The sequence below is a fragment of the Vitis vinifera genome, chromosome 12, assembly GCF_030704535.1.
Source record: "Vitis vinifera cultivar Pinot Noir 40024 chromosome 12, ASM3070453v1".
NCBI lineage: Eukaryota > Viridiplantae > Streptophyta > Magnoliopsida > Vitales > Vitaceae > Vitis > Vitis vinifera.
In genome coordinates this window covers 14,912,208-14,940,145 of record NC_081816.1, presented here as the reverse complement: position 1 = coordinate 14,940,145, position 27,938 = coordinate 14,912,208, and the positions used below count along the sequence as shown (strand labels likewise).

The 27,938-nt window shown below is 28.9% G+C and overlaps 1 protein-coding gene across 1 annotated transcript; it reads left to right on the top strand.

The window, feature by feature from the left end:
- Positions 1-3,749: 3,749 nt before the first annotated feature.
- LOC104880962 (uncharacterized) lies at positions 3,750-27,672 on the top strand. Its single transcript, XM_059741340.1, has 12 exons — positions 3,750-5,126; positions 6,404-6,536; positions 6,613-6,717; positions 7,351-7,479; positions 7,575-7,657; positions 10,152-10,248; positions 16,666-16,714; positions 25,110-25,161; positions 25,761-25,835; positions 26,766-26,853; positions 26,993-27,109; positions 27,357-27,672. The coding sequence occupies exons 1-12, from the start codon at positions 3,895-3,897 to the stop codon at positions 27,552-27,554; spliced, it is 2,358 nt and encodes a 785-aa protein (XP_059597323.1). The 5' UTR covers positions 3,750-3,894; the 3' UTR covers positions 27,555-27,672.
- The last annotated feature ends 266 nt before the right edge of the window (positions 27,673-27,938 follow it).

Below are 27,938 nucleotides of genomic sequence, written 5' to 3'. Positions count from 1 at the left end.
TTTCCACGAGAATATTTATTGCATTGGAATGGTGTAAGGATAAGGAAAGTAAATTTTTAACCAATTTTGAATGTGAGAAGTTGAAGTTCCTTTCTTGGATAAGTCACTCTCAAGATTTTCAAAATCTCATAAATTGGTAATTTCCTTATTACACAAGAGTTTCTAATTTAGAAAATAAATATTTTGAAAATTTTTGTTAGAGATAATTTATCATTAAAAGATTATTATCAAAATGCTTCATAATTTGATGGAAATAAATTTCTTTGAAACATTTGCTAAATAAAACATTTATTAATTGGAATTGTATATAGAATGAGAGGTTTAGAAAAATAGATTTAAAAATTTTGAGAGTAGATATTTTATCAAAATTCATTTTGAAAAATATTCTTATGGAAATTTTAAAATTTTCATGATTGACATGCTCCTATTAGAATAGCTTTCTAATTAGGAAATGAATATTTTTGGAAATTCTCAAAGTAGATAATTATAATTTTTAATTCTAAAGCAGAATATGAGGAGATGAAAAAATGTTACATTTAAAACAATTTTAAGAATTACTTACGGTTTCACAATTTTAATAATTTTAAGATTTATTTATTTTTGACTTGAAATAGTTTAATATTAGGAACTAAGTTAGAATTGAGGGAAATTAAAAAATAAAAAATAAAATTGGAAGAGGGTATGAAAAATCCTCACATTCTTCGTATCTTTCTCAGATTCTTCATACCCTCCTCATTTTACATTCTTTTTAATTATAACAATTTTTCATATGAAGTTATAATAAAATAAATTAATAAAACAGTATTAATTTTAAAATATTAATTTGTTAAAAATAAAATTACAATATTAATTACTCGTGTTGCTACAATATAGGGATTGTTTTTAATTTTAAGAATTATTTGTTCACTTCAAATTATTGATAGAAGATTTTAAAATAAATTATAAGATTATAAATGATTATTTTGACATGTTTTAGGGTTATAAGTTTGTGTAATAAAATAAAGGGAAAGTGAGATTTGATTCACTAATATGAAAATATTTGGTAAAAAGAACTCCAAATATTTTAAATTAGTATTAACTTCATCTATTTAAAAATAATTTAAAATACATGCAATTTTTAATGAGTTATTCAATTATTCCCAAAAATGTCATTTTACTTGTTATGTCATTTAAATCAATTGACAACTAGACTCCTCCATATAAATGTTTTCAAACAAACACCACGTAGGATTCTTATTTTAGTTTCCTAAAAGTTTAGGAAATATTGTGCAAAAAAATCCTATTTAAATAGGATTAATACATATATTTTTTATTACATAGAATTTTAAGAGGAAATATTGTCAAACAAATCCTATTTAATCATAATTACCAATTCAAAAAGTAATAATGTTGTTTATTAAATAATAAATAATAAATTTAATAATATATAATTATTTTAATTATGATTAATTTATTTAATATAAAATATTTATTTATTTATTTTTATACTATATATCAAAGTACAACCATATTGTAAAACATTTTATATCTAAAAAAATCTTACAACAAATTTTATTCGCTATTATATTAAACAATTGTTAATATTATATAATAAATATAAATTTATTATTGGTTTATTTATTATCAAGAATATGAATTTAGTTTTAACTTATTACTACTATAATAAACTCTTTTTTTTTTTTTTTTTTTCAAATTCTTACTTTACAATGTTTTTAGAGAAAAAAAAATCCCAAATAATAAAATAATAAAATAATAATAATAAAAATAATAATAATAATAAAATATCTAAAAAGAAGGAAAATATCTACATAAAAGAGTCTAGTTATCAATTGATTTGAATGACATGACAAGTAAATGAGCATTTTTGGAAATAATTGAATGACTCATTAAAAAGTGCATGCATTTCAAATTATTTTTAAATAGATAAATATAATACTAATTTAAAATATTTAAGATTCTTTTTTCTATATATTTTTATATTAGTGAATCAAATTCCACTTTTCCCTCAAATAAATAGCAATTATTATTTGAATAAATTTTTTTTGTTGGATATTCACTATAGAAATGTGTAAATATATTTTTTTTAAATTACATTTTTTCCCCATAAATAATATCAATTAGAAAGAAAATAAGTTTGTTGTAACAAATGTTTAAAAAATTTACACTTAAACAAAATGTTTGAGTTAAAACAATGATTTCCTTAAATATTGAAAAAATAATATGATTTAATAAATAAATTTTCTTATTTTAACAATCAAATCTTCAACTTTAGAATGTCTTGATCACCACAAAATTCTTCAAATTTCTCATTCATCACTCCATTCTCAAACCCTCCTTTGATATTCTCCATTCAACTTTGGTATGGAAAAAAACAATTCAAATGGAAATAAATTTCCGGAATCATCACCAATCGGACTTCCATGTAATTTGGAGCGTCAAACAAGTAAGCATCCATAATACTATTTTTAGTATATTTTGGTGGGTCACAATAAATTTGAAAGCTTAATAAATGAAAATTCAAATTCTTACATTATAATGTTTCTAAAGAAAAAAAAATCAAATAATAAAATAATAAAATAATAATAATAATAATAATAATAATAATAATAAAATATCTAAAAAAAAGGGAAATATCTACATGAAGGAGTCTAGTTGTCAATTGATTTGGATAACATGACAAGTAAATGAGCATTTTTGGGAATAATTGAATAACTCATTAAAAAGTACTCATATGTTTTAAATTATTTTTAAATAGATGAAAATAATATTAATTTAAAATATTTGAGGTTCTTTTTTTCTATATATTTTCATATTAGTGAATCAAATCTCACTTTTCCTTAAAATAAATAGCAATTATTATTTGAATAAATTTTTGTTGTTGGATATTCACTATAGAAATGTGTTTTTTTTTTTCAAATTATATTTTTCCCCATAAATAATATCAATTAGAAAGAAGATAAGTTCGTTTTAATAAATGTTTAAAAAATTTACACTTAAACATGTGAGTTAAAACAATGATTTCCTTACATATTGAAAAAATAATATGATTTAATAAATAAATTTTCTTATTTTAACAATTAAATCTTCAACTTTGGAATGTCTTGATCACCACAAAATTCTTCAAATTTCTCATTCATCACTCCATTCTCAAACCTTCCTCTTTGGTATTCTCCACTCAACTTTGGCATGTTTTTCATTTTTCAAACTACGGTTGATAGGTGAGTTAAATAGTATTTTAAATTTTTTGTCACGTTTAGCAAAAAAAAAAAAAAAATATCTTAATTGGTATCTAAATACTATTTTTGGTATATTTTGGTGGGTCACAATAAATTTGAAAGCTTAATAAATGAAAATTCATTTGTAAGAAGTATAATAAAGTGAGAAACATAGGATTGCATCCATAATACTATTTTTATTTATATTTTATAGAAATATTGGACAAAATATTTTCACTTAAATTTGTTAATTTTTTTTGTTTTTTTGTTTATAAGTTGAAATACCAATAAAATAGTTTACATTTTACATTTTCTATAATTTTAAGATTAATTTTGTAAACTTCAAATACAATATATATATATATATACTATTTTCAATTAGAATTGACATAAATTATGAAAAAAAACAAGTAAAATAAAAATAAATTCCGAGAATCATCACCAATGAGAATTCCATGTAGTTTGGAGTGTCAAACAAGTAAGCATCGACATAAACCTGTTTCTTTTGCTTTAATTTCCTTCCTTTTTCTTTTTCTTTCTTTCTTTAAATGCCTACTTTGGATTCTTGTCCGTTTCCTTAGACCACAAGAAATTCTCTTCATTTGTACAAGAAAAGCCTTACGCCGATGTAAGCAAATATTAATTGTGAGAGTTGGGAGATTAGGTTTTTACAGCCAAAATGTCAGCAGATATTCTTCAGTTTTTGAAGAACAAATTCATGGATGAATTGGAAGAAGCAGAGGAGGAACACCCTCCACCTCATGACATCCCCCTCCATTCTTATTTTCTACAAATTCGAGAGGTTCTGAAAGCTAAAAGCATCAAGCCGTCGACAGGAATGAAGGATTGTCTTTACGACCTCAGCATTGCATTGACCGACTGCGTGCTCTTCCTGGAGAAGCGCAAAATGAAAATCAAAAAGGATTCCTCACAAGGGCAAGAGCAAGAGCAAGGGCAGGGGCAAGGGCAAGGGCAAGAGCAAGGGCAAGGGCAAGGGCAAGGGCAAGGGCAAGGGCAAAGGCAAGGCCACTACTCTCTGCCTGAGCTATGGTTTCTGTGCAAAACAAAAAGGAAGCTGATTCACATCAAGAAAAAGCTGTTTGTTGCTACAAGCCACCCAGTAGTACCAGAGCAGACTTCCCTTTCTGCCGTCACGGATGTAGCCACAACTTCTTCTTCTTCTGGCTCTTTATCATTTGATGGACCAATGATATACGGTTATAGTGAATCTTACTTTAGAGACCAAGTCAAAAATATAGAAAAATTGGTTCTGGGTACAAGTGAATTGGATGAAGAAGGATTTAGTAAGGAAATTGGAATTGTGGGGATTGGGGGTTGCGGTAAGACCCTTGTGGTCCGAATGGTTTTCGACCGAAGTCGTATGGCCCAAAGAATTTGGATCAATTTACAAGCGATACAAAAAGGAGAAATAGATTTTAAGAAGATTCTCAAGGCTATGCTGAAGCAGTGTGATGATGGGCAAAGAGATTTTGTGGATGGTAGTGTGGAGGTGGAGGAGGAGGAGCTATTGGAGGCCCTCTGCAAAGCATTGTGGAGTAAGAGTTATTTATTAGTGTTTGATGGAATTTGGGATATCAACCTGGACTGGTACTTCAGGTTAAAGGAGAGACTCCAGTGGTGTAACAAATCAAATCAGAGCAGAATCATCATCATTACAACCAGACTCCATGGCGTGGCTAAGAGGATGGTTGGGCCCAATAATTTATATCGTATGCAGCCCTTGTCCAATGAGGTTATTTGGGACCTCATTACGTGGACTGCAAGTTCTCTTCCTCCGGAGCATCCCATTGTGGTGAAAATGAAGGATGAAATGATATACCATTCTCATGGTCTCCCGTTAGCTGCAACAACGTTCTACTCTATTATGGAGAACCGAACCTATGGAGGGGAGTAAGTTTCTATGCTTTCAGCTTGATTTTTACATGTGCATGCCTCTGCTTTGATTTTCACATTTTTCATATACTAATCACATGTATATCATAATCACATTGTTGGTATATATATATATTTAAGATTTTTTGAGATTTAAATAAGAACTTGTTTACAGTATAATGTATTGATTAATACTCTAGATTTTATATATAAATAAGCAATCAATTACCAAATAACGTATTAATTTAAATACGTATTAATACTCTAGAAAAAGAAAACTTAATCATGAGAAAAAATGTTTTGTTTTTAATTTAAATAAAGATAATATTTTAAGGAAAAATAACTGATTTTTAATTTAGATAGCATAATATATATATGACTAATTAAGTCCTTATTTTATATTAGTATTATTTTAATTCTTTTTTTTTTGCCATTCACGTGCCTATCATGGTTTTCTTTTTAAAAGATTATCCTTATTTTATTTTAAACTTCTTTTTTTTTTAAATAAAAAATAAAAAATTCTAAGTGTTTTGAATGGAAAATCATATTCACAGGGCAAAAAGCACTCTTGCCTAATTTTTTAATCTCTACATGTTTTTTTTTCTTTCATATTTCTTTTACTTTTTTTTGAAAGCTTTTTATACTTTTGTAACTTCCTTTTTTTCATTTCTTAGAAATGTTAAAATAACTATTTTGATACATTTTTTTTCAGTATTTATCTATAATGTTTTTTTTTTTAGTTATAAAAATTATCTTTTAAAATTTTTTATTTCATTTTTCCTAAAATTTCTAAGAATTGTGTTTACATACATAACAAAAAGAATTTTTGCCTCTTTTGTTGAATTTTGTTTTGAATTACTTCAATTTATAAATAATATTTTAAAAGATTGAATTTGAAAATTTACCAATTTATAGTTTTGAATTGTGATTGAATAAATATATAATTTATATTTTATTAAATTAAAAATATTTTATTTTAGAAAATTTAAAATATATATAAAAAAATTAAAATCAATAATATTTATTTTTTCATAGTTTATATAAAGGTATTAATATTTGAATTTTATATTAAAAATGGAAGATATATATGGCGTATTATTTAATAAATTTAAAAGATGTTAGATTGTTTTAGTTATATTATAAGAATTTTTTATAATCCTTAACATAAGTGAGGGATTTAAATCATCTACTCTAATGATCCTGGGGATTAAAAGATGTTTAAAACCCTCATTCAACCATACTCATGGCTTTCCAATTCCTATTTTCATATACTAAACGTGTATTAACTGTGGCAGTTGGGATGACATACATGAGTTAGTACGAGAAAGGAAACTAGTATTTTATGTAATGATCAACCCCAAAGACGATGCCAATCAGGGGAACGATTTGCTCCTATCTCTTCGTAGCATCTGGGGCACAGAATCATTGGTTAGATTTTAAAGCACCCTCAAGATTGATTCAGAGGATTTGTTTTAGTGCTGCTTTGAATAACTTTACTTTTCAGGTTCCTGACATTTCAGAGGTTGTTCCTCAATTCCCATTACATCACATTCAAAAGGCTTTCGGATTGAGAAGTGAGTCTGAGGTTGTAGACAGAATGAGGATATTGGTAAGTTGAGTAGTTGTGATCTTTAAGATTTAATCTTGTCTCAAATTTCAATTATAAGCCTTCCTTTGTACCCTCAAAACGCACCTGGGAATTGTGACTCAATTGGCCCCAATTTGGGCTTCGCCTCTTAAGAATTCTAACGGGGCGTCATTCAAACTCTAGTAATGCTAGGAAAAAAATAAAACAAATTGTTAAGCTCAAACTCAAACATAATTTTATCTCATCCGACCCATACCTTATTAATTATTTCAAATATTCACAGAAAACTAAAATCATAAATCACTCTTAATTACTTAAATTATCTTATATTCAAATTTTTAATCCACTTAAAATATAAAGTTGCTTATGTTAATTTAAAAAATTACAAAAAAAAAATTATTAATTAGCATAGAAAATTAATTTTTGTATGAATCATCATTATTCGAGTTTGTCAATAATTATAAAAATAGAGATATAATTAAAATGACATAAGCGATATAAGTGAATATGACACGAGTGAAATTAAAAATGGAGAATTCTCTCTAATTGAATAATTATTTATTCTAATAAAATATTAAACAAATTCATTAATTATTATATTAAAATCTTTTTTCTTTTATTTATCATAATTACTATATATATATGCTTCACTAGGTTTTTGGTGGTGATGTTACAACAAATCGGGTTTTACAAGCAGTTTGTGATATGGAACTCCATCCGACACCGCCAATTGGTGTGATGCCTTTGGGAACACAAGTTAACATTTCAATTTCTCTTGGATGGGTAATACAATAATTATCATCTTTTTCATATAAGTTGGTAGCTTCATCCTATTTATATTACATAAAGAGATAACGCATAAGTTAACTACTTGACAGGGAAATCAACTTTCTGATACAGATTCTAGGCCTGTATTTTACCTTCCTAAATTATATGATGCTGAAGAGATATTGATAGACAGGTAATAAAGTTTGAATGTTACTAACAGAATGATAATATATATATTACCAATTGCCTCACTATAGTCCTTTACCTTTGAGCTTCAATGTGATCAACAATTAAAAAATAGCATTACTCCCTTGGCTGAGCATTTGGTACATATTCAAAATTTTATTTTGGGATAGAACCAATCTATTTAATTATGATTCAATTCTTCTTAATCCACCACTCATGGTCCGAGAAAAGAAAAAAAAAAAAGACTTCCATTGGTTATTATTATGTAAAAAGATGTGCCTTCTTAATTCCTTCCATTTTGGTTGGTGACATGCTCCATGTCCTGGCCATTTAAACCTTGACGGCCCAATTGCTTGATCTTCAATAACATCTATCTATCTCCTCATTAATGTGGTTAGATATCTGCTACATTAACCTAATTTTAGTTGGTTCTAAGCTTGGAAAATTATAGTTCTTTGCACTTGAGCCACAATTAATCTGTTAGTCTATTGAATTATTAGCTAGAAATGGAAGTTTAGCTTGTAACTTAATTTCAAGTCATAATTAATTGCAAGTTAGGATCAAATAAACCTTTTAAAGTCAATAAAATATTTAATATTTCTCCTTGAACAAAACCTTAGGCAATCCACTTCATTTATATATATATATAATCACTTGTTTCTGACTAAATAATTCCATATTAAGCATCCTTCAAATTGGAGCACCATTTTGGTGCAGCTTTTGGGCTGCCCAAAAGCTCTTTTTGATTCTTGAAGTGCTCTATAGTGTTCTCTATTGCACTCAAACTCCAAAACACTTTCAAGTACAAGATTTTGGAATTGAAAAGTTCTTTCTAGTGGGATACTTTTGTGGAAGTCTTTTTAATGAGATAGGTTTCAAAAAAAAAATTATATTAAATAGTACTCTCTTTTGATTTTTTTTATATTAAATAATACTCTCTTGTTTAGATAGATTACTTCACTAAAAGTTACTAAAATTTATAGTTTAATACATTATGAATGCTTTTGCATTAATATGAAATTGTGGATCTGTCTAGACATTTCTTGACTAAAGAGCATTAAAATCATGTGAAGAGCGGGTTGACTTTCCAGTTTTTTTTTTCGCTTAATGCAACGTACAAAGCATATTGGCTTTCTTTTAATTAACTCAAACACTGATCTAGTACTAACTAGAACCATCTTAAAGGAAATCGATCTGAACTCTTTATCATCTTGATCAAATTCTATCAAGTTTATCTTTTATCTCTCTTTGATACACACTTTAATAAACATGTGTGTATCAAATCCTTACTCCCTGTCATAACTTCCGTTGTGCACCACACTCCTAAAATATCATTGTTACCTTTGTGCATCACAATCTTGTCATGTGCCATAATCCCATCATGTGCTATGTACTTAAATCATTTAAACACTTCATCATTGCTACCTTTTAGGATGTAATAAGTGTACAAGAGAAGCTATGGTTATCTTGGATAACGAAACCACATTTCTTGTATCACATTTTGATGAGAGAACAAATTGACTCTACTTTCAACTATAATTCTTTCTATACTCTACTTATGTGTGTTATTCCCTTTGTCTCTTCTAGAATTCTCAATTTGAGCTTTGATACCAATTTGTCATACTAGTGAAAGCTTTAGTGCTAATATATTAGTGTTAGAATACAAAGATAAAATAAACAACACACAACTGTTAGAATACAAAGATAAAATAAACAACACACAACGGAATACAAGGTTTTAACATAGTTTAAAAGCCATGCCTATATCTACTAATAAGAGAAATCATTCTACTATATTATAGGAAATATTACAAAAGGTAGAAAAATATATACCAATATTAAGCCCTAAAAAATCTTATATTTCTTTGTTCTTTATATCCACATCTTGAATCTTGAACCTTCATTTCACTAGGTGTTTTCTTATTATCCTCATATCTCTATCTAGCATGTAGGCAAACCCATTTCATCCTATTACTTTTTCCCCCATATGACCTAGAATATTTATAAAGACATTCCTAGTAATTTTCCTTATTCTATATATATATATAGATGTGGAATCTTGAACCTTCATTTCACTAGGTGTTTTCTTATTATTCCTCATATCTCTATCTAGCATGTAGACAAACCCATTTCATCCTATTACTTTTTCCCCCATATGACCTAGAATATTTATAAAGACATTCCTAGTAATTTTCCTTAGTCTATATATATATATATCAACATAGGAAATCTTCTATATAATATTCTTCATAGAAATGAGTATATATTAATTAGAAATTTGAGTTACATTCCACCACCGACTAAGGTATACATTTCATAATAGAAGATTACCATTATTACACATTCTTAAATAATTGGTATTTGATTAGTTTGAGTACTTTGTTTTATGGTAATTAAGAATTCACATTCTTGTTCTAATTCTTGTTGGAAGTTTCCAAGGGCCAAATTTAAATGATTTTATTGTATGTTACTTATTGCTAATATAGTTGAATTTATTCCAGTTGGAATTTTGTAGTGAGGACATCAATTCCAAATTGTCTTGAGATACCGAATACTCTTCATGTTCGACATGTTTCCGAAGACAACTTATTACACATGGTAATGTTTTGTCATATAGCATTTTTTAAATTTACAAAAGAATAAATATGTTGCTTGCAAATTGAGAACTTTTCTTTTGCACAAATAATTAATGTTTTAGTTTTCTATGATGCATATGCTTTGGGATCATTATCATTTTTGTAGTTGTATCAATATTTTCTAGTAAATTTATTAACTTATAGCATAAAATTTGTAACTATAATCAAAGTAAAAAGCCAAGCAAAAATATGCTTGGACCATCAATCAATGGAGTTAAAGTAACATTAAAAGGTTTAATATATATAAATAGATATAGCTAATATAAAAATCAATTAGCACAATGGACTTACTAAATATTCATACTTTTATGAATATGTCAAAAATTTAATCATGAGTACCAAGGTACTTCAATTCCACTTCTTCATTATGCATTTTTTTTAAGAAAATGATATCTTTTTGTCAATTTTTTTGTTTTGATCATAGAATATCATATTTTTTACCAATGTAGATGCTAATTTATGGTCCATGTGGATCTTAATTGGTTTTTCTTATAGCATGTTAAGCTCTTTTATTAAAATTTTGTCAAATTACCTAACAAACACATTGATTGATGTCAAATATTGTAGGGACAACAAAGTAGAAATCAAATTATGTCTGATATTTGCATCAATTGTACTCTCCAATCACTCAATTTTGTGCTACCTTGCATATGCTCAACTTTCTTACATTTTTTCTCTATTTTTTAATGGTTTGCAACTATTTTGAGTGAGTAAGTGCATGTAAAGGAGCTTAGTCAAAGTATAAAAATGGAGTGAGAAGAGTACAAGTAGATGAAATAGAGGAAAGAATGCACAAAGCCGTTTTCCATTTTGGGCCAATGACCCATGGTGCACAAAATTGCAACCTCCCCATTGCTTATTGCCACTTTGGGTGCCATAATTGGTCCTACGAGCCATGCTTCCTAAAGGTGGTGTCCTCTTTGTTAAAAAAAATTGTTTATGCTTGGACACACTTTTTTAGCATTTTTCTCCTAGCCTTTAGATCTTTGGGCTTAAGATGCCTCAACATGTCTCTACGTTAGGACAACCTTGGAATGGTATAAATATCCCATTTTGCAATTGTAGAGGGGTTGGTCTTCTCCTTCGGAAGGCCTCTTTGATATATTTCTAGGGTTTAGATTTCTTCATGTTTTAGTTTAGATTAATGTAGTCCCCCTTTTGATGTAATCTTGCTTTGGATGTTTTCCTCTATCTCTCGCTTCTGTGCTTGGATAAATTTTGATAAAAATCAAGTATTTTATATTTTTATTCTCTTTGTGTAGAGCACATGGTCATGAGGATATTTAGTAACAATATTATCTTGAAAATATCTATCAAATACTATTCCATACTCTTGACCCTTACTACTTTAAGCCATACAAAGCTTTTTTTACAATTCAAAACTTTATTTTTGTTTCTTTTTACGTTATAAGCCATGATTTGTTTCATATATAATTTTTCTTCATGATATCCATTTTAAAAAATTGATTTTGATCACAGTTTAAATAAAATTTCCTTGTATTTTAATCTATTAAAGAAATTATAACTTATGGTTTCTATAGATGGTAACTAAATAAAATTACAACATCATGATCAAGGATTAAAATATCAGAAATTATGAAAATCTCAAATTTTAAATTTTACGAAAATATTAGGAAATATAAAAAATATTGAACAAAAATTTGGAAAAAAAAAGACAAAAATTTATGAAAATTACATAAATATGAAAAAAAAAAACTCAAAAATGGTAAAATAGATAATAATAATACACATGGTATCAGAGCTTATTCTAGGTTATTGGTGTGCTTGGCAAAAACTTTGAGTGCCACCTATCCTTATTTTAAGTTTTTTTGTGGTGTTTTGATTCCTCGGGTTTCATTGTTGATTTCGTTTTTAGTTGGTTCATCTCCATTTATCACTACTATTATGTTTGAAATATTGGACCATACTCCCGCTATCAGTTCTATTAGGGCAACATTGAAAGCACTACTAAGCCAAACCATGAGGGAACTATAGAACTTCCAAGCTGCTTAGCACCTTATTGAAAAGAAATATCTTCAATAGTCTTAGTTGGTAAGGAAAACTGAGTCATTTGATTGGCATAGGACTAAAGCTTGGATATCCAAACTTTTAGAGCTGGAATGAAGAGGATTCCATATCATGTCTTGGTTATGGAATTCAGTGTCCCTTAAAATTAGTGGAACATGTTTTTTACAACAACTAGGGAGGTTTACAAAGTCATTCGACAAACCTATTCAAAGGTTTGAGATTGTACTCAAATTTTTTAAATCAAGGTGAACATTTCAACTATAAAACAAGGAACCAGATTTGTAATTAAATTTGCCAATATTATGAAGAATTTGTGATAGAAAATTGACTACTACCATAACATTCAAAATTAAATGTAGTGAAGATGCAATAGTGCAAAAAAAATATTATAGAAAGAGAATGAATTTTTGAATTTCTTGTTAGGCTCAATGTGGAGTTTGACCAAGGGCAAGTCTAAGTTTTGGGAAAAGAGGAGCCTCCATCCATGAATGAAATCATCTCCATCATTCGTGCTAAAGAAAATAAGAGAAGTGTGATGCTCAAACTGTCTTTTATTCATGGTTCTACAAAGCCACACAAATTCAACCCAAATCTTGTTAGAGAAACTAGACCTTCTAATGAGTTGGTAAAAAATCTCAATCGTGAAGGACTTTGGTGTACTTACTACTAGAAGCCCCAACACACCAAAGAGAAATGTTGGAAACTTAATGGAAAACCTTAAAACTTGAATTGGAATGTGGGAAATAGAGCATGGAAGAAACATAATCAAGAAATTATGGCAAATTGTGAAGAAAGCCCTCGAGAAAAACATAGTTTCAACAATGAAGAATTTAGAAAACTAAACAAAGAAGAGATAGAAAGGTTAAGATATTTTTTGGTACTTTGAATAAACAATCAAGTATGTGTTCTTTGACACAAACAAGTTTTCTATTTGTCATACTTTTAAGGGCCTTAGATTTGTTCTTCATTGGCTCTTGGGTCATTAACTTCGAAGACATAGACCACATGACCTACTCTTCTCTTAATACCACAAAGCTCGATTTAAACCAATTCTCAAACAACAATGAATTGGCATCATTCTGCTAACACTAGTCTAGAAACTATTGTTATAAAACCATTGCAAGTTTACTTAAGGAGAAAAATAACCACCATTAAACCCACACATAGTCAAGAGTCTAAACCAAGGCTAGACAATAGTTTTATCTCTCCTAGTACTTCAAATGTTGACAATGATCTTGATTTACCCATTCCGTTTAGGAACATTTTCTATCATTATTTATGTCATTTAATAACTTCTCCCAATCCCACAAAAATCCTCACTCATTTGTACAGCAAAACCACTCCACAAAACCTTTTTGAGGCACTTAATAATGAGAAGTAGAGACAAGTCATGTGGGTAAGATAGAGGCCTTACAGAAAAATAGAACATGGGAAATAATAGAGATGTCTAAGAGGAAGAAACCATTTGGGTGTAAATGAGTATATCGAATAAAGTATAACTAAAAAGATATAAGTCTAGGTTAGTAGCAAAAGGCTAACACAAACCTAAGGGGTTGATTACCAAGCAACCTTTTCTTTCATAGCTATTATGAATATCGTAAGGGTGTTATTATCATTGGTGACTAATCTTAGTTGGAGCTTACAAAAATTTGATGTAAAACAAAAATGAATTTTTGCATGAGGACTTAGAAGAAGAGATCTATATGGAAATTTCTCCAGGATTTTACAAAACTCTTGGTAGAACCAATGCGTGAAAATTAAAGAAAACCTCATATGAATTAAAACAATCTCTAAGAACATGATTTATGAGATTTTCTAACGTGATGTTGGCAATGAAATACAAAGTCAAGGTGACCATACTTTGTTTATTAAGCATTGGACTTCAAAGGGACTGATAACTTTGTTCGTATCTATGGATGATATTATTATGATTGGTAATGATCCTAGAGAAAGGGAGGCTCTTTGACAGTATTTAACTAGAGAATTTGAGATTAAAGAACTTGTTAGATTGAAGTATTTCCTAAGAATCAATGTGGCTCATTCCAAGAAGGGTATCTTTGTTTCATAAAAGAAATATGTGATTGATATTCTTAAAAAAAAAAACCAAGAAACTTGGATGTAAGCTAGTGGACAACCCCATAGAACCAAACCATAAATTAGTAGAGGCCTTGGAGGATGGGATTGTAAATCATGGCATGCACTAATGACAAATGTGCAGACTTATTTACTTAGCACATACTAGACCAAAAGTTACATATGTTGTGAGCATTTTTAGTTTATGCACAATCCCAAAGACACTCATCTTCAAGCAATCTATCGGATCATATACTATGTTAAGGAATTTTTGGTAAAAGGTTGTTATTCAAACAAGCTATGGAGTTATGCTTGAAAGCCTACACTAATCCAAATTATGTTGGATTAATTTTAAATAGAAGATCAACCTTAGAGTACTATACTTTTCTTGGGGATATCTTGTTACTTAGAAAAGTAAAAAAAAACTAGTGGTTACAAAATCAAGTGTCAAGGTGGAGTTTCGAGTAATGACTCATGGAATTTGTGAATTGTTATGGCTTAAGATTATTTTAAATGATCCTAAAATCAAGTAGAGATACCCTATGAGATTCTACTGTGATAATAAGTCTGCATTCAACATCACTCATAATTAGGTACAATATGATCAAATAAAACATATGGAAGGAGATTGACATTTCATAAAGAAATAAGCTAGATAGTGGTTTTATTTGGACTCCATATATTGAGACATGTGACCAAATTATAGATGTTGTAACTAAAGATTAGCTAATACCAAATTATAGACATGTGTTTGAAGTTTAGGTCCTATAATTTAGGATTTTTCTCATTTTAGGACTCTTCTTGTACAACTATAAATTAGTTAGGACTTTTTCTCCTTTTAGGACTCCTCTTGTATAATTATAAATTAGTTAGAACTTTTTTCCTTAAAACCCCTTTATGTACAATAGTAAATTAGTTAGTAAGAGATTTGAATTACCATGTATGTAAGGAATTTCTAACTTTTTTTGAAGAGGTTTCCATTCTCTCCTATGCATCCTTAATGGCCTCACATGTTTCTTGAGTAAGGATTAAATTATCATTTATTGCCAAAATTTTAGATGAAATATCAGCTCTCTGTGGCAATGCAAAAAATTTCACAATTTTATTTTCGACTATTGAATTTTGCCACTTTTTTCAGTTTTTTTTTTTTTTTTTAAAGTTTAGATTAATTGTTGATCAATTGGTGATTTTTTTATCATATGTCACCACATCAATAACACCTCTAAAATATAAAATCTCTCTTGTATGAATTGATTTATATACTTCAAACTCTAGTACTCACTATGACTTTAATGTAGTTGTTCATGCATACTTTTAGAGGAATCAATTCTACTATCATTTAAGTTTGCCCAAATATTAACTTATTAGGATTTAGGGTTATTGACATGGAAATTCCTACAGAAAAGTAGATTGGGAAAACGTTGTAGAGCATAACAAAACTACATTAGAATATTACAACTTTAGAGAAGTGGCCCAATTAACTATGGAGATAGATCTTAGAATCTATAAGGTACACAAAATAAAACCTTAGTTAGCAATAATGAAATGCTAACATAGTTAATCAATATATTGGAGCTATATATAGAAATTCTTTAGAGACCATATTGTCATGCCAATAATTAGGTGTGACCTAACCAAGTTATTTCTACCAAGGTTCTTCTTTGCTACACTCCAATGCACGACAAAACTATCTAATATTTTCCATTCTACCATATTTAGCTTACCTCAACAATTGATAAGATTTTATGAACTTTTCTAAAATACTACTTTTAAGATTAATAAAATTTTATTTTAATAGATGAAACACATATTTCAATGGGTGAAAACATTTTTATACTCTTTTTTATTTGCTATGGTACCTTTACTATAAAATATATCATATTAGTTGTGAGAGTTTAAACTTGCTCCACCTTTTTTCGCCAAATAAGTCTAGATATTGCAAGTTATGTATATGGGAGAGAGATTGTGATCTATATCATATAAGTTAAAAATGTATAGTTCACATTTTCTTTACTAGCTTCATGGTAGAATTTTCTTTTATTGGTAAATTTTTTTTTTCCTTTCTCTTTTTTCCTAGTGGGACTCCAACCTATAATCATTTAACTTTGCTAAGTGAGTAACTCTCCTTAAACATCCATAAGCTTTAATTTCTTCTAAAGCAATCTTAAATTTAGAATAATCATTTATTAATAAATATGTCATTATTTGAATTAATACTTGAAGTGGATAAGATCGCTTAACTTATTAATTTGTACTTCTTATGATGATATTTTACCAGGGAGGTGACAAAGATCTTTGTGGAAGATTTTGGAACTATCTTATAATAGGTAATGGGTTTAATTTTCTTGTACTTTTTCTTTTCATAAATATTGTGCAATTCATTATAATATAAATGTTGTTAGGAAACATAAGTTGAAAGAAATTTAATAGTCTTGATATGATAAAACTACCAAAAGAGAGACAGGAGAGGGAAAGAGGTAGGTAGTCCATGAATTAATCCTAAGTTCAAACTTTATTACCCCACTACACATGTGCTCGAAAACATAGGTTTAACTATTGAGCCCACTCTGGCTCAACATAGCAACTTAATTGGTGTAAAACACCATGAGTGTTGCCTTGACCGTAGATAATCCACTAAATATGAAAATATGGTATATAGATTTACTTAGTTGAATAAATACACTCCTTAGGATCTTAGATGGACAACACCTTTTTCTATCTTCCACGTTCTCAATGTAGTACTCTTTTGTACTTTTAGTGAATCATTTGAAGCCTTTATCATGGTTGAAACAATTAGAGCTTAGACCTTTGTTAACATCAGGAGTACTTTCAAGATTGCATTGAAAAGTGTCGAGATATGGAGTTTCAAGATTTGTAGATGACAATTTCTCTCTTTGGATTATCTTAACTTTTTTCTTCAAAACAAGTCAATACTCAAAAAACCCTAAACCCTAGATATGAAGAGTTAATTTCAAATTTTTATATATCTTAAAAATCAAGGTTTTGGAATTCAAAATGAAATTTGAAACTTCAAAAAATAACAAACTATTTGAACATGAAGAGGCGTTTAAACACCCTTCTTATGTTGTTGAACTTCTACTTAGTGCATTCTCCAATTTCACAAGTTTCAAGCTATTTTCAATTGCTTTTTCAACACTTTTGCATATAATTTCCATACCAAAAATGCATCCTTACCTCGAATTTGATGACTTTTTTACCTTCCTAAACTCAATTCTATAGTAGCTCAAAGTTTTTTTAGTTGTTAAGACCTAAGAATAAATGCATCTTAATTAATAAGAAATGGAAGAAACTAGTCAATATAAAACTAATACATCAATAATATCCTCCTTTAATAATTTTGTGACAAAATAAATAATTATAATGAGGCTCCCCATAGTCTCATAAAAACCTTACTAAATCCAAAACAAGTTCTAATCTAAACTAGTTATTATGCTTGCATGTCTCTTTATAATCTATATACTTAAATAATATACAAGTAAAAAGCATAGAATGGCCAAAAATAGAATAAATAAAAATACATAAATACAATCAATGAACTCAAATAACATTTTTACAACCTTTTACTCCTTTTTTTTTTTCACAAAAATGAAAATAGAAAAAAAAAATGCATGATTAGGCACATAAGGAAAATAACCAAGGAAAGGTCTATAACATGCCTGTGTAAATTGGAGCAATATCCAATATACAACCTAACATGAATCAGAGAGTAAATAAAGTAACAAAAGATAATCCAAAATACATATTGAGAAAACAAAGGCTATGCTTAGTTAAGAAAAACACCCAAAAGGTGGGGTAGGGGGGTGAATTGGGTTTTTAAAATCTTTTCAATCACAACAAATTCAAACACAATATAAGCAAAATAAAGAGATAGAGTTTAGAGTTATAGTGGTTCGGCATTTCCTTGCCTACGTCCACTCTCCTCAATCTCCTAACCGAGTGAGGGTTCCACTAACTTGAAGCTTCAACCAAGCTTCCAATCTTCTTACACTTGGATTCCGACTCCAATGGGTTCTTACACAATCTCTTCAAAATTCAAACCTCTTGAAGGCTTAGACACTCAGATTTTTACAAGAAATGATCCCTCAACCTAGCTTAAGGATAGCTCAAATACAAGACAAAGCTAGGATGACACACAAGAGTGCACTAAAGGATATGCAAGTGGTGATTTAATGTACTATGAAAGAAATGAGAGCTTTTTGATCAAGAACAGATAGGTAGGCTATTGAATGCAAGTGTTCTCTTATCAATAAATGAAGTGAAGCTCTCAATTTATAGGTTTCTTAGCCCGGGAGTCAAAAACAGCAAAAGGTAACCTCGTTCGGTCGAGCTAGGGGTGACCGGTTCACTAGCCGTTGGAACATTTAATGCATGACAGGTTACCGTTGCCTCGATCAGACATCAACCGGATCTTGACCGGTAAGAGAATCCCCTCGATCGGGAAAAGAAGGCTATTGGGAGCGAGAGAAACTTTTTGGCCTCCCTCGACCGGTCTTCGATCGGACGAGCACAACCGGTCGACCAGTTCCTCAATCGGTTGAGCCGGTTGGCCATAATCTTGACCCATTGAGCCTTTTTGGCCCCGAAAACCTATTTTTTTTTAATTCCTTTCTTTTCTAAAACTTAGTCAAGGTCTTTAGGTGAATTATTAAGCCAATTATAAAACATTTTGCCTAAGGTACATTAGTTAAAAACTCAGGTTTTAATGAAATTGAAGTTTTAAAGAATAAACCGAGTTTTCTAAGTTGCATGAAACGTATGAAAATCCTAAGTGCACTCATGCATTCATCTTACATTAGTTTCCTATGATCACAAGTCTTCCAAGTGTCTCGATCTTGTATCCATTTGGTCATTTGATGAATTTTTGAGTTTATGCCTGAGATTCTTAACCATTAAACAAATTAGTCACTTAACCATGGTTTGTTATCATCAAAACCCGATTAGGAGAACCCTTGGGCTAACACATATAGAAACTCTCTTTCTCTCAACCTAATACATTAAGAAATTTAGAGATCCATGTTAGGAAGAGGAAAAACATGGGTACTCACTCCTCTGATCACAATGAAGTTCAAAATAAGTCCTCAAAAATTCCTTATTTTCACGAGGAGGTTTAAATAATTTCTTAAATTCCTAAAAATCAAGATTCAAAACTTTTGAACACTTTTGGAATATCTAAACACTAACAAGGATCAAAATTTTCTATCCAAGAAATTTCTTAATACTCATAGATTTATAATTTTTTAGAAACTTAGCCCTATATATATATATATATATATATATATCTTGACAACAAAGGCATGATAAACTATGAGCGGAATCAAAACAATTTTGATTTCAAGAAGACAAAAGATTATCTATATTTAAAAAAGTAAATAAAACATTAGTGAAAAAACTAAAACTTTCATTTTCAAGAGATGGAACTATTAAACACATGAAATTCTCATTTCATCTCTCCTTACTATTTCAACCACTTAATTTAAAGCCCTAAAGTAGAACTCATTTAATTTAAATTTCATCTGGTCAGATGTTTATTTAACATTACTTAATTTCTTTCACATAGATATACATACATATCATGTGATTTTAGAATTTCCCCAAAATTTTAATCTCTGCTCTTAATAATTTCTAATTTCTGTAAAGGCCATAAGTTATAAGCATTAATCACAAACATTCATTACACCTTTACCATAAATTTTAAGGATTTTTCAACTTTTGCAAGTGATAGCTTTCAAGCTTAGAATAATGAAACTAAATTTAGAATTTGCTAAAAGTAGATTTTTCACTCCCAAAATTATTTTAATATTTTTAAAATCACAAATGAATGAATTAAACATGATGAACACTCTAAGAACCCATAAATTAAGTTGAAGAAATAACCTAGTTTGATTCCTTCTGAAAACTAGGAAGAAATAGATTCTCATAACTTTAAAACTTTAGGAACCACTTAAATCACATTATGAAGTATTCAAAAAAATATTTACTCTCTAGATCAATTATAATGTTTCTAATCATGGACGGAGATAATAAATTCAAGTCCATCTACCCTAAATTCCATGAAATGCCGAAAAATTTTAAGAAAACAATAACTTAGAGTATTTTAGATCTTCTAAGGAATATGAGTCTAGATCTTAGAACCCTAAAAAAATTTCTCCCTTAAATTCAAAAGCCTAAAATCTAAAAGAGATACAATCTTAATCTAGGATACTAATCCCTATGGATTTCCTAAGGTTCTCAAATCTAAGAGCATCTAAGGGATAAGACACTCCATAAAGAAAATTACTTCAACTAAGCATCAGGTCCTAATCTCATAAATTGATAAGCTCACCCTAAATCTTACACCTAGACTCAATAAAAACTAACTAAAAACAAATTTTGAAATTAAAAATAAAATAAATAAAATAAAAAAAGACAAAAAGACTTAAGAACTCCTAAAATTGCATATTATAGGGATAAATGATGAAACATTAAAACTAAACCCTAGGCTATAAAAAAAATATGATAACTAAGAGGAAGCTCCCAAAGATTTCCTAGAGGATGAAATAGTAAGAGAATTTGAAGAAATGGACTTAGAACTCACTAGACCTAAACCTTGAGGAGTAATTAAGTCATCTTTCTTGATCCAAATTTATCTAGTCTTATGATTAATGCTATATTAACCTTTCCCAGGCATAAATTGAGATTTACTCTCCCTTTTAATATTCAAGATTTGATTGCTAAAGGAGTTTGACTCACTCATTAGCCCATTGACATGTGTTTAGAAGTTTTTGAAGAAACAACCATAGCACTTATTGCCAACATGTCTAGATCTATTGCAACTTTGTCTTTTTTGAGGTTGATTCCCTAGAAGAGTAACTTTCTTTATCTTTCATAAAAGAAGTCTTTCATTCATAGGAATTTTAGACTTAGTTATGTAACCTAGGTCTCTTTTATCTCCAAAGCCCTAATGTTTTTATGTCATTTCATTTAAGATCTTAGAGTTAGAGTGGAAGATTTTATTTTGACTTCCTAATTTATTTTTCCAACCATGTCAATTTAAGATTAACGACTTATTATTTTCAAGAACAATGTGAAATTTAAATGCAAAGAACTTAATTTTACTAAGAAGATTTTGATGTTCACTTATTACTTCCTTGATATTGCCATCCATGTCAACTTTTTTATATTCATAGGAATTTAATTTTTCTTTCAAATCAATTCTCTCAAATTCAAGACGTTCAATGAGAGTGATCATTTATTCAAGATCTTCTATAATTTCATATTCTCAATCTTTAGTTCATAATTCTCATAATACAATGTATTGTATGCCTCTTGGAGGTTATCAAAATCTAATTTTTCCTCACCACTTGATTCATGGGACTATCAATTTTAGAGGATGTGGGAAGTGAGACACTAGCAACAAGATTGTCGTTATCTGCACTTTCAGTTGATCCCATGGGCTCATTATCATTAAATTCAGAATCACTTTAAGTCACTTGCAATGTTTTCTTTTTTCTTTTGTTTTTTTAGGTGTAGGGCAACTAAATCAAAGTGTCATTTACCCTTATAGTTGAAACACTCAACTTGAGACAATTTTACTAACTCCTTTTTTTTTTTTTTTTTTTTTTTTTATAGAAAGATTTCTTTCTTTTTTTAGCCATCTTTTGTGTTCTTATTTTGTATTTTCATAAAAAAATTTAAATTTTTTAAAAAAGGTTGAAATTTTTTATTGAGTGAGAACATGTTCACTCTCATCATTATAAACATTCTTTTCTTTTGAGGAGGTCTTAAAAGCTACACCTTTAGATCTCCTAGGGGATGGTAGAGTCATCTCATAGGTTTAAAGAGAAGTTGCAAATTCATTTATCAAGTCATATATTTACTTTGCTTTACTGTAGAAACTTTAGTCTAAATCTCTTTGGGAGAGATCTCAAGATTTTCCTAACCAATTTGGACCCAAAGATCTCAAAATTAATAATATCATTGAGTTCAATGTAGAACTCAAAGAAGGCCTCATCATATTTCATCTTAATGTTTTCAAACTTAGCAGTCAACATTCAAAGTTTAGACAACTTCATAATGGAAGTGTTCTTATGACTTATTGCTAAGGTATAACAAGCCTCTTTAACACATTTGCAAGTGTCAAGGACTAATCTCATTGAAAATATAATAAAAGGCTTTGACATTCACCTTACTCTCTTTATTATCCAATTTATCCTCCTCTTACTTGGGTTTTAATTCAAAAGGATTACAATATTTTATTGGGGTAACAACGAAACTCAATTGTGTTCCAGACAAGTTCTTCTAGTATTTTCTAGACGAACTCCATTTTAGCTTTCTAGTGAGGGTAGTTATGCTCACAAAAAAAGTGGAGGACAATTAATTTAAGTACCCTCTCTTCACAGACCAAGACCTGTAAGAATTGTTCAAAACTTGATTTTTAAAACCAACTTACTTTAATACCACTTGAAAAATGAATTTTGTAGTCTTAATATGATAAAAATATTTTTTGGAGATAATGGTGTGAAAAGGTAGTCCTTGAATTAATCCTAAGCTCAAACTTTATTACCAATTTTTAGTTTGTCCTTTTTTATTAATTATTCAATGAGAGCTTATCAATCCCATGGATAGATGATAAATAAAATCAATCACCCAAAATCACATGGATGTAACATATAAAAACCACCTACCTACTATGACCATAATTTTCATGCTCACATGCCTTTAGGATCACCCAAGGGAATACATTGTCTCAAACTTATAAGATACCATGGTGTCTATCTTGAGAATACTTGTTTTCATCTATCTTAGAGTGTGTTTGGTTGTGATTTTAGGAAACATTTTTAACTTTTTTAATACTTTGAATGATAAAAAATTCAAGTGTTAGAAAGGTTAGAAACGTATCCTAGAATCACTATCAAATGGGCTCTTGATCAACAAAAACCTAATCCACCTAAGGGTCTCACACATAGGTCAAAACCACTAAGTGCCTTAACACTAACTCAATATTCTCTCAAGGTTGAGAACTCATATAGCATAGTAACTTGGTGAAGTCATGACTACTTGAAACTCAATGTCATTATTCACCATAGGTCATGTCCAATGTGTAACCATACATACTAGTGCAATCACCATGGGAAACCTCATCCCAATGACCAAGACAAGTCATCCTTCCAATTAGTAGGTGGTGTTTTACAACCTCAAATGAATTTCCTAAGTCCATGAAATAGTTGTGAACCACTTATCTACTTGCAAGTAGCCCATTCATGACTTGGAATTTTCTATGCAACTCCTAATGTACCCAAGTCATATATAATGCAAGTGATATTAGGCCTGAATGTTTAACACGATTACTGCACAAACAAGATAGCAAATAGGAGACCAGAATCATCTTTAAATAATAATAAAATTTATTTATTATTATATCATGTCATGATTTTTAAAGGCTTTATCCTAACAAGATGGATGCAAATATTCCATTGTGATTAAAGTCCCCTATGAAGAAATATGTCATCGACCCCCTTAAAAAGAGATAAGAATGTTGTACTACCATAAAGCTATTGATACCTTAATTAATATAGAGATAGTGATGACTTCCCTATTGATACCAAACATACTAGAGGCTTTTAAGGAAAGTTTATCGATATGTTGTATAGTTGGCTCACACAGTGCTTATACTTGTAAGGGGTTAGCCAATTTATATATGCACATGGGAGGAGATCTATGGATGACATATACTTGATTGTGAATGGAAAAATCAACTAATTATAAAGAATAATGAGAGATTACATATGCACATATGTGTGTATAAATACATACACTTGAAGTCAACTCTAAGAAAAAATCTCTTGCTTATTAAATATGATGATTTATAAGGGAATTTTGTACATTTGTAGAAATAGAATGGTGGAGTTGTTATTAATAAAGACAATTTTGGATATGGTACTTATGTTGAGAGAGACTAAGTAGCTTAGAAGAGAAAGTTATTTGGTTTCCCCTAATCCCAAGGTAGCTTTTATAAATAAAAACACTCATGAAGCATGTAAGATATTTTGTTTGAGATTTTTTTTTTTTTTTTTTTTTTTTTTTTTGTGGTGAAAGGGCTTTTCAATTAAATTTTTTTTTTATAAAATTTTTGTGGTTATAAGTTTGTCTTGCTCAAAATCTAATCTAGAATGATTGAAATAAACATATATATACTAATAAATTATGAACTCATCTAGAAAAAGTCAAAATTTGATTTAATTTGATTTTCATTTTTTTCACATTAGAATCAACTTGTTGGTGTCTTGGTTAAAAATGCGAGTAGTTCTAATTTTTCATACTACACTTGAGAAGCTAGCTATGCATGTTTATAGTTCATTTTATATAGGTGGACAAATTTATGTTATTATTCTACTTGAATTTTCTCATTGTTAAGTCATCACATTTCATCATCTATAGTACATACTTTGGTTTTCAATTTTAAACAAGTGCAAAATATGATTTTAGTGATGAACAATTCACGTTGAGTCTTCTTCATGGGATGAGTGTTTATATTCAAGTAATAATTTATCACCCTTACCTTTATCCAAATAAATTTAGGAATATTTTAACTTTTAGGCACAATGAGAGTACAAATGATATTTAGTTCCTTGTGCATTAGATCACATACAATAAGAATAAGATGATTGTTTATACCATATGCCTTAACTATATGATATTATATCTTTCTTATATTTGCATTAGGGTTGGATGCTCAAGAATTGTTTGATGCTTCTCACTTTAAATCTTGGCCAAGGTAACTTTTTTAGGCATAATTTCTATCATTGTGATATTATTATATTACTATTTTTAATTAATTCTCTATGCTTTATAATAATTTTTCCGATTTAGTGTAATAATCAAGGGGTAGATGTTTACTATTTGGAATGCTTTGTGATACATTATTAACTTGCTAATTAATTTGGATGGAATGATAGTAAAAGGTAAGAACGTTTTTATTTTCTATAAAGACCATACCACAGCTTGAACTTCTAAAGTTAGTGGAAAATGAACTAAAAACATGTGAATCAATGATCGTATGTGTTGCCAACAATTATTTTATCATTAATATAGACTACCACTATAAATATTAGTAAGATTTAAATATATAATACAATACCCTTGAATTTTGTGAGTTCAACTAAAACTTGAGATGAATGGGTACGATTGATTTCTATAAATTTGTTTAAGCTATAAGGTGACTTATTAAGAGTGTTCAAGCATTTCTAATTGGTTATGGTATGGATCATATATTTTTCCCATAATTATATTTAAAAGTGTAGACCTTACTTACTATATTAATATTATTTTTTATTATTTGAAAAAAGCATGAAAGGAATAACTTCATTGATGCAGGAACATTGCTCTACCTATAAGTGTTAAAATCAAGGATCACCAACATCAATGGAAGAAATTAAACTTACCTCAAAGGTAAATTAATGACATTATTTTCTACCATTTTTGTCATGAGGTTGACATACATTGTAACTTCCATCTTTGTGTCACCCCATCTTAGGATTGGTGTCACATGCATATGTGCCTCTAAAATATAAGATGAGACTGAAAAATTATCTAGAATAAATAACGAAGATGTGATGAGTATCCATGAATCTCTGCCTTATTTCTACCATGAAAATGAAGAAACATCTTACAATATTGGAAAATAGAAAAAGGATATTGCAAGGAAAAAGAAATGAGTTTAGCATTTTTTTTAAGAATAGGCATTAGTCAAACCTTTCATCTAGAGTTGATTTTCTTTAAAATTTGAATTTGAAGAATGTAAAATGTTCAAAGAATAAGTAAATGTTAATGAATATTAGATAAAATAGTGAAGCTTAATGAAGATTTGGGAACAATTATTAGAGATTAGCTAAAATACTAAAGTTGAGTGAGGATAAGGAAGGTCAAAGTAATTTATAGAAAAGCAAGACCTATAATTTTTTAATTCATCAATAAAATTTTAAATCAAAAACTAAAATGGATTGTGACCATCCTTAGAAAATCCAAACAACAAGGTTGATCCCTTTGTGGATCATTTTTCATGCTCAATAATAAAAGCAAATGATGAAATGATTTTCAAATGTTTTTTGTTATTTACTAATTCTTCAATACATCAATACTAGATAGCCTCCTTAACATGAATAACAAATATATTTTCAGCTTTATATCTTTTTCATTTAAAAAGAACGGTCATTGAAAATATCATCCTCCTTGACATGACCATACAAAATTTAATTACATTATATCATGCAATGTTATTTTTTCGGACTTCCACTTTTTGTAATTGATCTATTGTTAGCATTTAGTTCTCAATTGAATGAACATCAATAATATTTCTAATTACTTTTTTCGTATTTATAGCATAAGGTCAATTGTTTGTCTTAACATGCCTAGCTTCCCTGGTGGACTAGACCCTTGGGGCAAACCAAATTTTAGGAGAAAAAAAGAGGTGAGCTTTTGAAAGTCTTGTTTTACATTAAAAGAAATGAATAATGGAAACATTTTTTTTTTCAGTTTCATTCAAGCTAACTTTATCTTTCTTAATTTAATTGTTTTATTGAAAATTCTAATGGGGTTGTAATTTGCAGAGAAACTTTACATCATCTTTTGTAGACGATGAACTTCTTGAGATAATTGGATTTAGAGATTCATGGCATGGGGAAATTTTTCTTCCTTTGAATGACCATGGGACTCGTCTTGCACAGGTTAGTTCTATGCATGTATATATTTTTTTTAATCAAACCAGGCCTAAAACATGTCTAAAATTGATCATATAATTTTTGTTACAACTATATGTTATAATATTAATAAGTATTTAAAGTTTTAGTTTTAATATATAATAGTGGTAGTGATGATGAAACTAATATGTTAATAAGATGCATCTTCAAATATCAAGTATAGACTAACTTCTGTTTTTTCTTCTTCCTCTTCTTTGTTTACTTCTCAATTCAGGCACACCAAATTCGCTTTGAGCTTCACAAAGGGGTAGCTAAGCATATTGACATGAATTTTGATGGGACAAGATGGAAACAACCTACCCCTATTGGTGATGACAACTTCCTGATTGAAATCTCTTATTCATGTAAAACCAAAATGCTTGCAACTTCAGCTTCAAAATGCAAACACAAATCTAAGTCCTACTCCAATTAAATCTTTTCAACAGGGTTGAAATCTTCAGTGAGGTTTTCATGCTAAACCTTTATATGAGGATAACATGATAAAAACTTTATATGTATATATATAAAGCCAAAAATATTTGATGGGTGGATATTGATGAAATTATATTTCATTTAAATTTATAAAATATAAACACTTTTAGGTTTCCTTATATAAACTTCTTTGTTATGGTATTGATTTATAAATGTCGATTATACAACCTTATGATGGATATTTTAATGATTTCATAAAAATCAAAGCAAGCACCACATGAGAGAAACTCTGATAGTCAAGATGAAGCTACTATTGTACCAATTTATAGAAATGCCAACTTCACAACCATATGATTGAAAAAGTAAACTATAAGAAATCTTGAAT